The following is a 13,951-nucleotide window of genomic DNA, read 5'->3' as shown; positions in this document are numbered from 1 at the left end:
GTCTTACTGGTAGAAACACCATTTATAAAACCCACCCAGAAAACAAGGTCTACTGAGGGTGGGGACAAAAAGTAGACAAACCTACAAGGAGGTTGATAGTTAACCTAGGGTGAAGGCATGGAAAATAAGGACATTAACTATTCATAAGCTCATTCATTCAGTCAGTCTCCTTTCCCCCCACTAGGGGGGCTTGGTATCTGCATGAGGAATCTACCAATCCTCGTGGCAATTTTACTTCTTCTCCTTCTTCTTCTCCTTCTCCTTCTCCTTCTCCTTCTCCTTCTCCTTCTCCTTCTCCTTCTCCTTCTTCTTCTTCTCCTTCTCCTTCTTCTTCTCCTTCTTCTCCTCCTCTTCCTTCTCCGTGTCCGTCTCCTTCTCCTTCATCTCCTCCTCCTTCTCCTCCTCCTCCTCCTCCTCTTTCTCCTTCTCCTCCTACTCCTTCTCCTCCTCTCCCCCTTCCTCCTCCTTCTTCTTTTTTTTTTTTTTTTTTGATAGAGATAGGGAAATTGAGCACAGTGGGAGAAACAGAGAGGAAGAGATAGAGACACTTGCAGCACTGCTTCACTGCTTGTGATGCTGACCCCTGCAGGGTGGAACTGGTAGCTTGAAACTAGGTCACTGCACACTGTAATGTGTGCTCTACTGGGCGTATGCCTCTCATTCACTAGTTTTTTTTTTTTTTTGGCTCCAGGCTTATCACTAGGACTCGATGCCTGCACCATGAATCCACTGCTCCTGGCAGTCATCTTTTTTCCATTGTTGGTGGTGTTATTATTACTGTTGTTGTTGCTGCTTAGAACAGAGAAAAATTGAGAGAGGAGGGGAAGACAGAGAAGAGGAAAGAAAGACACCTGCACACCTGCTTCACAGCCTGTAAAGTAACCCTCTCCCTAGCAGGTGGTGAGCTGGGGCTCAAACCGAGATCCTTGAGCCTGTCCTTGCACTTCTTACTATGTGGGCTTAACCTGGTGTACTACTGCCAGACTCCCTCATTCATTCATTTTTTTAAGGACATGAGCTTTCAATGGTCTAGATAACTCCAAGAGATGAACAATCTGAAACAACCTTAGAAAACTAGATTCAACCTGCTGTTTTCATGACACATACCCCCACCCTCATCTCCCCGTGATCATCATGTCCAACCCGTACTGCTCCCTTTAGGCCACTGTGAAATTCCTATTGCCCTTGCTTTCTGGAAAACTCACCACATACTCAATCACTGGATTTTCCTGTTAACCTCTCGGTGTGAGAAACGTATATTCTTTAGAGAACAAGTGAGGACTGTGATTTACATATATTTTGAATATCCCCTCCCACTCTCACACCATAATCTCTTTTAGTAGAAGAAAGCAAAATATATATTAGTTAATAAAATAAACATTACTTAATCATAGGGAAGCAGACACTGTCCTTTTGAGAAGGGCCTTGAGAAGGGTATTTTATAGCTATTTATGAATTTCATGTGTCAACGGTATAGCTACTAAATGCTATAAACTCTTTGCCATCAATCTCACCATTCACCCACCTGGTGATATGGCTAATAAAATTTGATTTTTACAGCCTAGGCATACTGTTACCTAAATTACATTTGACCAATTACTGAAGTCACCAAACGCCTGGTACAGAATATATACTGTGTAGAAATTCATCTGTGGGCCCCCTGGCACTGACAGTAATCTGACAGAAGTGTTTCAGTCATCTGGCAGTGTTTAATATTAGGAACATTTGTTTAACGCTAGTCACTAATTAAAGTTATGTTCCTCCACCAACTGTTAGTTGGAGAAATCCAACCCTGCATTTTAACAAACCCTTTAACCCATGTTGATTTCAAATATAATTAGTTCAAGCATTTGAAAGGTATTCTCTGGGAACTGAGGTGTTGGACTGAAAGTGGGAAGTCAGGAGGAATGTTGGTGAAGATGGTCAAATCAGGTCAAACTAAGCTTTCTTGCTGACGTATTACAAGCATTACAACAAAAACACTCAGTATAAGAAGTACAAACTTAAAGAAACTGAATGCTCTAATTATTAAACTAGCCATGTAGCTCTTTAGAGATATGTTTATTCCAAATGAAAGCTTCCACTGGAGAAGAAAAAACATCATTAAAATTAGCTGTACCAGAAAAAAGTTTGGGAAAACATTCAAAAGTCAGATGCTTGTGTTTGTGAGAACATTTAAAACCAATTTAGTAACTCTTAACAACCATTGTGATCTCTGTTAAATTGGAACTCCTATTACCAATTCTAGATGCAACAGCTTTGAAACTCAATGACTAATAACTCCTAAATTAGACAAAAAGGTTAAAATATTTTTTTTCATTATATCACATTGTGAAATTATAATTTTGAATATTTTCCAGTGAGAGAATGCATAGTTTCAGTTTTATTTTGGGTTAGCTACCTAGAAACCTTTTGAGTGTCAAGAAAGACAGAGGATTTGGAATAGAATTCACCAAATATAGCAACAAAAACCAAATGACCCCATCCAAAAGTGGGGAGGGGACACGAACAGGATATTCACCAAAGAAGAGATCCAAAGAGACAATAAACATATATGAAAAAATGCTGAAAGTCACAGGTTATCAGAGGAATGTAAAGATAACAATAAGGTATCATTTTATACCTGTGAGATTATCATACTTTAGAAGGGACAGTAACAATCAACTGCTGAGGTGGGGGAGATGCAAATCGGTCGAACCCCTGTGGGAAACAGTTTGGAGACTTCTCACAACACTAGAAATGGGCTGACCCTATTACCTAGCAACTCTTTTACTGATGGTATATCCAAAGGAAACAAACACTTCCATCCGAAGAGATCATGTGCACCTATGTTCATAGAAGCACCATGTGTAATAGCCCAAACCTAGAAGCAACCAAAATGTCCAACAAGATGAATGGCTAAGAAAGGTGTGGCATTCAATGGAATATTAAACAGCTGTTAAAATGATAAAGCTGTCTCCTTTGCTTTGTCTCAGATACAGCAGGAATGCATCATGCTAAGTGAGTTAAGCCAAAAAGAGAAGGTTGAATATCAGATGATCTCATTCATATGTGAAATTTAAGAAACAAGGACAGAAAAGGAAAACACAAACTAGGTTTGGACTGGAATTGATGTTTTACACCAAAGCAAAGGACTCTGGGAAATGAAGGAAGAGAATGGACTGGGGCTGCTTTGGGGGTCCTGATGGATGATGGTAAATAATCTAAGTTGGGGGTGAGAGTGTTTTACAGATACCTATCACAGGGAGATGAGGAATGGTACTCACGTATTGACTACTGAACTGTAACCCCCCGCCTCCCATCAGAGAACCAACGCTTCCTCGGATGTGATAGGGACTGGGCTTAAATCTAGGTCTCACACATGGCAAATATGTAGGCCCCCCTCCAAGACTACTTAAACTATTTTGCTAACCCCAGGGTATTCTGGTGTCCCACCTGGCCTATTGATGAACACTGATATGACTGAAATCTCTCCAACTAACACACGAGAAAGTGAAGATATGAACGATGCGGTTTGGGCGTACGTACGGTTATTCACCCATCATGCAAAGTCGCCCAAGTGCATGAGCTGTCAGCTAGGCAGAGATGCAGACACAGATACGTGCGTAGCTCAGTAGCTAAGGGCAATATCATTCTATTTTCTATCTATTTATTTTATTATACTGAGACAGCTATACCTGGATCATTTCAAAAGTTTCTCTTAATGGTGGAAAAAGGAGTGATTGATCAAATCTATATATATATATATATATATATATATATATATATATATATATCTGAATAGTCAACACCTGTGAAGAAAGAACTAACTTGGAAGTGTCTCCTCTTAAAGTTCAATTTCAAGGTCAAACAACTGCCTAATCTATTGTGCAACAACTTTTCAAGGACAAATCTTTTACTCTGGTAAACAGAGGCACCTAGGAGACAAGGATGCCTTATGCCACAGTCATATAGGAGATGGGAGGAGAGGGTGGTACATAGGTCTTGTGAAAATAAGCCCCAATACCCATCCCTGCTGCTCTTCTCATCAAGTGACAGAAACCAGACACATGCACAGATCTCACTCACCAAACTCGTCGCATATGCTCTCATTTTCTATGAGAGTCGGATGGTCAAATGTGTCCCGGCAGTACAGGATCTGAGGGTTCTTGCTGATCACTGCAATGCCCCCCAGGGCCAATGCGAATTGGTCTGTTAGAATAGAAGATGGCTTATCCTGGATGCGTTTTAACATGGAGCGGTACCGGCAGTACTGAGGATAGCTGAGAACTATTACATTCGTTTCTTCCTCGTCCTCCCCTAGACAAATGAGAAAACACTTTCATTATCTTCTTCTCACCAACAAAGAACTGTCATGGCCATGATATGAAATCAGTAACTTCTGACTTTGACTTAAAAATATAGTCTTCAAGAATACTATTATATTACTTTAGTTCATCTTTAGCACAATGGTTAATCCCAGAAGCCACCCAGCCCCACCTCATTGATCGAGCTATGCAAAATAGTAAAAAATAAAAAGAAAAAGGAAAAGAGAAGAAGAGGAAGGTGGAGGGGAAGAAGGGAGAAAGGAGGAGGAGAAAAAGGAGGAAGAGGACTAGAAGGAGAAGGAATAGAAGGAGGAGGACCTTCTGATTACCTGCAGAGAAAAGAAGATAAAATAGAGAAGAGGAAGAACAGAAAAGCTGGTGCCTAATTAAATAAAGCCTGATGGAAAAGGACTCAAATCGGGGGTGAAAGTATTTTGCAGTATTCTACCACAAGGAGATGAGAAACTGGACCCAGGTGTCAACAACAATACTGTAAACTGTTAACACCCTAGTAAAATGATAATAAGGAAGAAAGAAAGGGAAGAAAGACAGAAAGAGTCACCAGCAAGCAGAAGAACCAAAACACTGTTTTGATAGAATATAATACAGATTTAAGTATTAATGTCAACATTAGAGGAATACTAAGAATTCTTTTTTAAAAAAAGCTTCATTTTTAGTGGTTTACAGTCAATGGTAAAATAAAATCATTTGTGCATGTATAACATTTCCACATAACAATACAATACCCAGTAGACCCTCCTCTGCCATCATGTTCCAGGACCTGAGCACCCCACACACACACCGCCCAACCCCAGAGTCTTTTACTTTGGTGTAGTTTTCCAACTCCAGTCTGAGTTCTGCTTAGTAGGAATACTAAGAATTCTGTTGAGCATTGTAATACTTATTTAAACAGTTTGTTACTGCCGTTATTATTATTGTATGACCTGTGTAGTATCTGAAGTCTCTGCAAGGGTCTTCTGAGCCCAGAGAGATATTCATGGTTTCAAATAGCATTATCAGAGACCGGGTGGTGATGCACCTGGCTGAGTGCACACGTGACAGTGCATGAGGACCCAGGTTCAAGCCCCTGTTCCACACCTGCAGGGGGAAAACTTTGTGAGTGGTGAAGCAGTGCTGCAGGTGTTTCTCAGTCTCTCTCCCTCTCTAGTTCACCCTTCCCTCCATTTCTGACTGTTTCTATTAATCAAACAAACAAAAATAGCATTATCATCTGCTCTGGTGGTTTAACCTTAGTGCTATTCAACAAATATCTTGTGCTTTCATTTTCTCTTTTTTTTTAAAGGAAGGGGAAGAGAAGGAGAGAGAGAGAGAGGAGAGAGAAAGGAGAGAGAGAGAGAGAGAGAGAGAGAGAGAGAGAGAGAGAGAGAACCACAGACCAAAAGCTTCCTTTATTGCAGTGTGGCAGTGTGAGCTGTGCTTGAATCAAGATGCCACACATGGCAAAGCAGCAAACTATTCAAATGAGCTATTTCATCAGCTCTCATGTTCTCTTAATGGTTCTATAGAAAGATCTTGTGGTAGCGCAGCGGGTTAAGCACACGTGGCGCAAAGCTCAAGGACCAGCATAAGGATCCCGGTTCAGGCCCCCGGCTCCCCACCTGCAGGGGAGTCACTTCACAGGCAGTGAAGCAGGTCTGCAGGTGTCTGTCTTTCTCTCCCCCTCTCTGCCTTCCCCTACTCTCTACATTTCTCTCTGTCCTACCTAACAATAACAACAATAATAGCTACAACAGTAAAACAACAAGGGCAACAAAAGGGAATAAATAAATATAAAAAAGGTTATAAAAAGATTTTATGGGGGCTGGTGGTACTGCAGTGGGTTAAGCGCACATGGCACAAAGCGAAAGGACCAGCCCAAGGATCCGGGTTAGAGCCCTGGATCCCCACCTGTAGTAGGGTCTCTTCACAAGCGGTGAAGCAAGTCTGCAGATATCTACCTTTCTCTCCTCCCTCTGTCTTCCCTTCCTCTATCAACCTCTCTCTGTCTCATCCAACAATAATAACAGCAATGACAACAATAACAATCACAACAACAATAAAACAATAAAGACAACTAAAAAGAAAAAATAGCCTCCAGGAGTAATGGATTTGTGGTGCAGGCATGGAGCCCCAACGATAACACTAGAGGCAAAATAAAAAGAAAGATCTTGCTTCTTATCCATGGAATCTAGAAGTTGTATGACTAGTTTTGACCAATGCACTTTGACAAAAATGGCTAGCTACAGCCAGTGTGCATCTGACCATTCCCCTCTCCCCCCTTTTTTTTCTTGACGATTCTAATGTTCCAACTAGTTGCTGCTCTGCAAATGTGAGTTTTGGGGTGATAACAATATAAATAAGATCTTCTTTTTGACCCAAAATTGATGTGAAGCAAAAGCAGAAAACAAGACTTTATTCTATTAGTCAAGACAGTGATTTAAAGGCTACTTGTATTTGCAGCATGGCAGATCTCAACTTGATTGATAAGACCACTTCCTCCATTCTCCCCATCCAATATTCCTAGTCTTCTAATGCTCCTGACTTCCAGCTGGTAACTTGACACATTTCAGTAAACCATGCTGAGAGGACTCCCAAGCATCCTTGGAGAATTTCATTAGCACCAACCAGACTGAGAGAAGATTTTAGTAACTTTAGTGAAGGCTCCTTATGTTTACCTCACCATAGTAAGTGCTCATTTATGAAAGCCAGATTTTACATGGGTGAATCCTTCTTTCACCTTAAGCTTAAGAAATCCCACACATCACCTCGTTCCTTGTGGTAACTAGCCACCTGCACAAGAATCAAGTTGACCTCTGGCTTCATGCCATCCCTCTTTACAACTGCACTGTCAGGGCACTTGCAAGCAACTCCCAGATACATCGCTTGCTTAGTATCCAAAACATTTCATTTTTCTGAGCCTTTACCAGGCTGCAGGAATTGCACAAGGCAGTTGTTAAAGATACCAACATTATTGTGGCCATCTGGTAACCAGTGGGAGACAGATGAGTAAGGACAAAACATAATGATGGAACATAACCAGAACTAATGGAAGGTGTGCATGTGGCCTTTACAGAGAGGAGGCCAATATCCAGATGTATTTCTAATTATGTTCACTTAGTTCCTCAGACAGGAGGCTTCTCTGAGAATGGAGTGATTTAGTTGCTTTCAAGATGACACATTTTTTTTTAAACAGTGTACATTATTTAGTCTCCTGTCTCGTTTTTGGATAGCGCTTAGTCAGTTGGCATACTTAATTAAAAGAAGATAATTTCACACAGAAAGTCAGGCCCTAAATGAAAACCACTTTTGAGATGCTGGTGTCGGCCCCAACACAAGCTACTCTTAGATGTCTACAGCAGGCTAAGAGACATCTGGGTTCAAATTTGTTCTGTGAATAAAGTTGAAAACACAAGACATTTTAATAAACATATTCACTAAACCTCATCAGAACTCTCTGAAGTAGCAGCAACCCCAATGTGTCAGTGATACTTATTGTACTGTTTGTCCAAAATAAAAAAGTTTTCTTCAAAGTTGTCCAAGAGGAGAGGGAGAGATATTACCATGACTTCTGGGGCCAACTTTAATATGCTAGACTCCTGATACCATCTTCTCTACATAGTAAGTCCACAGCAGATCCCAGCTGACTGAAAATATTTTATTATCTGTTATGGGAAGAGTGGTACCAGTTTGGTTTTTAATGCTCATGAAAGGAAGTAAAGAAAGTTGTGATTTCAGGCTGAATGAGATGCTTTCAGAATTGGTTTGATAGCGAATTTATCCTGGACTTTTAAGACGACACAACATGTTTCCCAGTCTAATTTCTATCCTTTCACCCAGTTACCCTGTTTTTCACAGAATATTTTTTCTTTTTTCTTTCTTTTTTTCTTTTGCCTCCAGGGTTATTGCTGGGGTTCCATGTCTGTGCTACAAATCCACTGCTCCTGGAGGCCATTTTCCCCATTTTGTTGCCCTTGTTGTTGTCATTTTTATTGTTGTTATTGTTGCTGTTGTTGTTGGATAGGACAAAGAGAAATCAAGAGAGGAGGGGAAGACAGAGAGGGGGAGAAAAAGGTAAACACCTGCAGACCTGCTTCACCGCTTGTGAAGTGATCCCCCTGAAGATGGGGAGCCCGGGGCTGGAACCGGGATTCTTACGCTTAGCACCATGTGCGCTTAACCCACTACGCTACCATCCGGCCCCTTGAATTTTTTTTTTTTTAATGATACCATCTCTAACATCTGATTCTCTGTTCTGGAAATATTTCACTTCAGGATCATCTACCGAGCCTTAACATTCATGTTCTCTCTCCACTTATCTAGCATGAATCATTCACTTCTCCTTCTTGCAGTTCCTAAAATACTAGTCAAGAATTTTTTCCTTGCTATTGCAAGAAAAACAACGACCTTTTTCTCATCTCTAAGAGGGCTCTCAGAACGGGATATTTTAGATTCACATTGGGTAGTTCTGAACAGGAAAACTTGTGCAGCCCATGGAGAGCCACTGATCCACACTTTCTAAATGTGGGACCCAGACAATTACACTTTTAACAAGCTTTCATATATACAAATATTTGAAGCCACTATCTGAATCTAAACTTAGATTTTTGCATATATTCACAACAGTTTATTTAGTTTGGATTTTAATCGCTTCATGTCTCATAGAGATCTTTCCCAATTTCAGTGATGTTTCTGTCTAAATCTAAAACATAATATATGGCCAACTTTCCTTCTCTTTGCCACTATCTTAGCATCATTGTAGATATCACAGAAGATAGTAAATGAAATAATAATATTTCTTAGTTAAAATACATAACAGCAGCCTAGAACTATTTTCCTCTTTGGAATCAGGACAAATATTACAGCAATTCCTGGTACTACTCATAAAATATGAACCTTTACAAAGATCTTTCATGCAACATATATCTTTTTTTTTTTGAAAAAGATTTTTTAGTTCCATGAAAGAGAAGATGAGATCACAGTACTGCTCAGCTCTAGCACTGAACTATCTATCTATCCCACTACATATTTCTTTGGTCCTTTCCACCAGCTCTATGTTTTGGACATAACAGTCTTGCTACTTGTTATGTCCAAAATTCTAATTTATTACATTGGGGAAGAGGATGGTGGTTTTTGATTAGCAAAAGATTTTTGTTTCACAAGAAATTGTACAACCAAGCCAGCTCTCCACTAAAACTAAGCCACACCGACTAAATGAGCTTGCTATTATCTTAGAACATGGTGACTCCCATAGCAATGATCTAGTGTCTACACACCATTTATGTGTGTTGCTTCTACTTTCAAGCCCTGTGATAGGAAGAAAGCCAGCTCTAAGTTTTTTTTACAAGAGTAGAACCCTTAGCCCTCATTAACCTTCTTTCATATTAAGAAGCCAAAATAAAAGTTGGGACTTGATCTAATGTGGGAATCCTTACTGGTGCCAAAAACACAACTTATGATAACTTTGTTGCTTCTGAATAGAGTCACTCATTTTGGCCAGACTTTTGGCATTGTTTAGACAGAAGTAAATGACAACTAGACATCCCCAGAGGAGTTAGTTGCTTAAAAAAAATTAATTAATTAAAAAAAAAAATATATATATATATATCAACTCAGGAAGCCCAGGAGATCCTTAGGATTCCTGTCAAGGCTTTAGTATTTTAGGTGAAACTATAGAGAGATCAAGAGTAAAGTTGAGGCCTAAAAGCACAAGCATTTCAATTAGGGCAAAGTTGCTCTGAGTGAAGAGATCTTGAATCTCTTCCTTGGAATTTAGGGAGATATATTTATTTCCTGGGGCAACATTCTTTTCTCAAAGATGAAGTGTGGTTACTTGAATATGAAAGTTCTGTATCACAGAGTATATGAGATAATGAGTTTGGAAGAGTTTTCCAAATAGAAAACTCTATGCTCCTATAACTGTGATCCTCTTAAGCCTATCCATTACATTAACTTCCTCTTGATACAGCTATAAAAATATTAAACTTCTCAACATCTGTATTTTTAAAAATTTCACTCTAGAAAATTGAAAAGCAAATAAAGCAAACCACTCTTTCAAGAATTCTTGTTCAAATTCCTAAGCTACTTCTTTCCTCCTGAAGCGTTTAATATACACATAAACACTCCTATACAAAAATCATGCATGAAAAGGGGCTTCCAATAATTGCTGTGTAGTAGCTTTTTCCCTTCCTCAATTTATAATAAGTCTAGCAGATAAATCATTATAGAATTAATAGAGAATGGGTTAATTATAGTTTTGTTTGGCAAACAAAGTGTTCCTGGACTAAAGATTTCTTTCAGCCACACACACATAGGAAAAGAAGTAAAAGTATTACCCTAAGGAATATTCCTCTAATATTGACTAGTCAGTTATAGTTGGTTGGGTTATATATAGATGATTTGCTTTCCATCAACAGAAAGTGATTAGTAATAAACTGTTGGTACCAAAGACTGAAATTTTAAACCATAATTATGATATTCTATTAAATGTCATCTTGATTCTCTCCTCCACCTCTAACAAGTGAATGTACCTATTTTAAAATAAAACATTCTAAGGGAATAAGAGACCCAAAATTACTAAACCTCATTTCAACTTCAATGAAAAGACTTTGCCTATTAAAAGTTAATACCTAAAGTACACTGCTTGTAATGCTCAACCAAAATTACTCTAATCCTGTGCTTATATCATAATTACACGTTTTGTTAACCTCTCTCAATGTCAATTTTTCACTTATTTATATATTTTCAAAGTCCAAAACAGAATTCCACAGAGAAACTGTAATTATAAAATGAGACTCCACCCAAGCTTTTCAAACAGTAACTGTATACTAATCTTCAGAGCTGGGCTGGGGCTGGGGGAGAGGGTAAGAGCAGGCATTCACTCTGAATAGCATGTTGCTCAAGTTGTCTTTGTACAAAGAGAGATGCATGAAATAGCAAACACAATGAATTAATGGAGCATTGACTTTCAAATAACCATAATGCTATTTTTTTATAAATAGATAATGGTGGCCAAATGCACAGAATGGTGAAAACATAGATTCCAGAGGAGACATTTGCTTTTATCTCTTACACAATAATTTAGAAATTCTGAGGGGATGAGGGAAGGCTTGTTTCGGAAACATCACACTATTATGCTTACTAAAAACCACTATAATCTACTTCTAACATCAGTAAGCTAAAAAAAAAAAACTTTAAAGAACCTTCGCACCAGGATTTTATAGAGCCTGGTGGAAAAAGTATGCATGTCCCTTCCTGCACCTAATTACCTCAACTCAAAAATCTGCCAAGTATTTTGCCCTTTAGTTCTCTTAATTGTATTAGGGCAAATGCATTTCGATGCCAACAGAAACAAACATTTAAAGATTTTCACTTAAAAGATCTAAACATGTATGAAGGTTATGTCTGAGACACAATGTCTCCAATCTTCAAAGACAACATACAGTATTATTTATTTTTTTCTAAGCAAATATGAATTTGTTCATGTTATAAGACTTGATGTCTGGTTTTTAGGGCACTTTAAATAAAATAACATCAATATGAGAGGCTCTTACAATGATTTACCCTTCTTTCTGTTACTTTATTACATTAGACATTCCTTGCTCAAAGCTTTATACTTTTCACTGTGCTCCTAGCAACGAACCAAAAGGCAAAGCATCAACTTTATATACCTGGCACTATTCCAATTCTTACTGCTATTGACAATTATACCGAAGTTTCCATTTAATTGCTGCTCTGTTGTGACACTGAATATTTGTCATAATTAGGCATTTCCTATTTTCCGTCCATTCATTTTTGATTAGTATTGAAAATGATTTTTTTTTTTTGGTAATTCCAGAAAACCTAAGCCTGAAAATTCTACAGATAAGAGCAGCTACAGCTGTTACTAACATTACCAACATTGTAACATGCAGGGAAAAAAAAAAGAATATAATTTCTCGGAAGGTAATTTTCCTTTCAGTCTAAGTACTCTTATTCATCTTACAGTTACTCAATGATTTCCTGTTCTAATTACAGGACATTATACAGAAACACATTTGTAAAAGGAAAATGCAGCAGTGCATATGACTAAATAGCTTGAATTGGTTGCAAGTGTTTAAAATTCCCAAGTTGTATGTCAAGTTTATCAATTCCTGACTACAACTCTGTGTAAATATGTAATGTGTCCACCATATTTCTAAATCTCTCTTAAGGCAGTAAATTGAATACCCTGAGTTAGTATACATCAAAAGGGAAAATACATTTGCAGTTAAACTGATGTTAGGGAGTTGGGGTGGGGGAGGATCAGTCAGTTGGTTTTTTTTTTTTTCCTCCCCTCATCAAAGCTGTTAAATTGGAGGTGTGCCAAAACTAGGAGTGGAAAATACTACTAATAAAAATAAATTAAATGCCTGATTACAAAGGAGAGAGAACAAGATTCCATCCGGAATAGAAATGAAAATGCCACAAACTATTTCATAAAAACATACTGTGACGTCAATTACACACCAATATTGCACTGTTGTGGTTATTTTGAGAAATGGTTTGTACTGTAAGTCAGCTGGTTCTGCCCCACCCTTGACGATTTTGTAATTCTCTACACAGTAAGCAAGGGAGGGTAACCCTGAGAGTGCTAAGACAGAAAACAGACCTAGACATAAGAACCAGTAGTAATAAAAAATGATAATGTATTTTTAACGTAACGTAACAACACAAAAATTGGCTTTGTTAACTAAACAAACTACTTTAAATCCTCACCAGCTTTTCTTTTCTTTTAAATAAATAGGAAGGCAGATCTTCCCAAGATAGGCAACAAAAATGTCACTGGAGAAAAAGAAAAACATGGGAAAAATATATCTGTGTGAGGCTGCAAATAGAACAAAGAAGATTTCAAATACAAAACTAGGATTTTTAACTAGTTGTTTTCAAAAGCAAGTCATTTCAAGTAGATGGACACACACATAAATATAAAAATATGTATTGGTATGTTACTGTCAACTCTATCCTTATTATTGTTTCATCTCCCCCAAAATCAACAACAACAACAAATCACAAATTTAAACTAAAATCTAACACTGCCAGCACCCCCACTAACAAATGAGCCCAGAGGCAGCAAACCTCCTCTCCTTTCAAGGCTCTCCAAAATAGACACTAAAATTCCAAGTCACATTCAGGTGTCATTCCAGATTTCAACTGGTGAACTTTGCATCTTACCCCCATACTGTTCTTCGCAATCAAATTCCACTGTTGTACAAGGCAAGGGTTTATAAATAGTGTATTTACAGGTGAGACTACATTACTAGACTGACTCATAGGTAAAGTAGTGACCACATTTAGGGGTGTAATTCTAAGAGGACTCACCCACCAAAAATTGCTTCTTTATACAGGCTGAACTGTTGTGCTACAGCCAACCATTCACTCTTAGTTTAAAGGAATATCAATAGCCAAAGGAGAAAATCTGAAGAGTCCATAAGAATACCAGGGAGCTTGGGCTCACACACGTCTACTATAGAATTGTGCTTAAAGTTTTCTCAGAGATTAGAGTCAGGCGGTAGTGCAGCGGATAAAGTGCATATGGCGCAAAGCACAAGGACTGGTGTGAGGATTGCAGTTCGAGCCCCCAAGTCCCCAACTGCAAGGAGTCGCTTCACAGGTGGTGAAGCAGGTCT

The 13,951-nt window shown here is 38.5% G+C and overlaps 1 protein-coding gene across 1 annotated transcript in view; it reads right to left on the bottom strand.

Moving 5' to 3' along the window:
* Nucleotides 1-13,951, bottom strand: part of ARID5B (AT-rich interaction domain 5B) — a 217,424-nt gene that overhangs the window by 102,078 nt on the left and 101,395 nt on the right. Inside the window, exon 4 of the mRNA XM_007517383.3 lies at nt 4,069-4,299. Within this exon, the coding sequence (XP_007517445.2) occupies nt 4,069-4,299 (231 nt within the window). The remainder of the gene's footprint in view (nt 1-4,068; nt 4,300-13,951) is intronic.

The sequence above is a fragment of the Erinaceus europaeus genome, chromosome 1 (genome assembly GCF_950295315.1).
Source record: "Erinaceus europaeus chromosome 1, mEriEur2.1, whole genome shotgun sequence".
NCBI classification, from domain to species: Eukaryota; Metazoa; Chordata; class Mammalia; order Eulipotyphla; family Erinaceidae; genus Erinaceus; species Erinaceus europaeus.
Note: the sequence above shows the minus strand (reverse complement) of the source record. Positions and strands in the feature narration are given on the sequence as shown.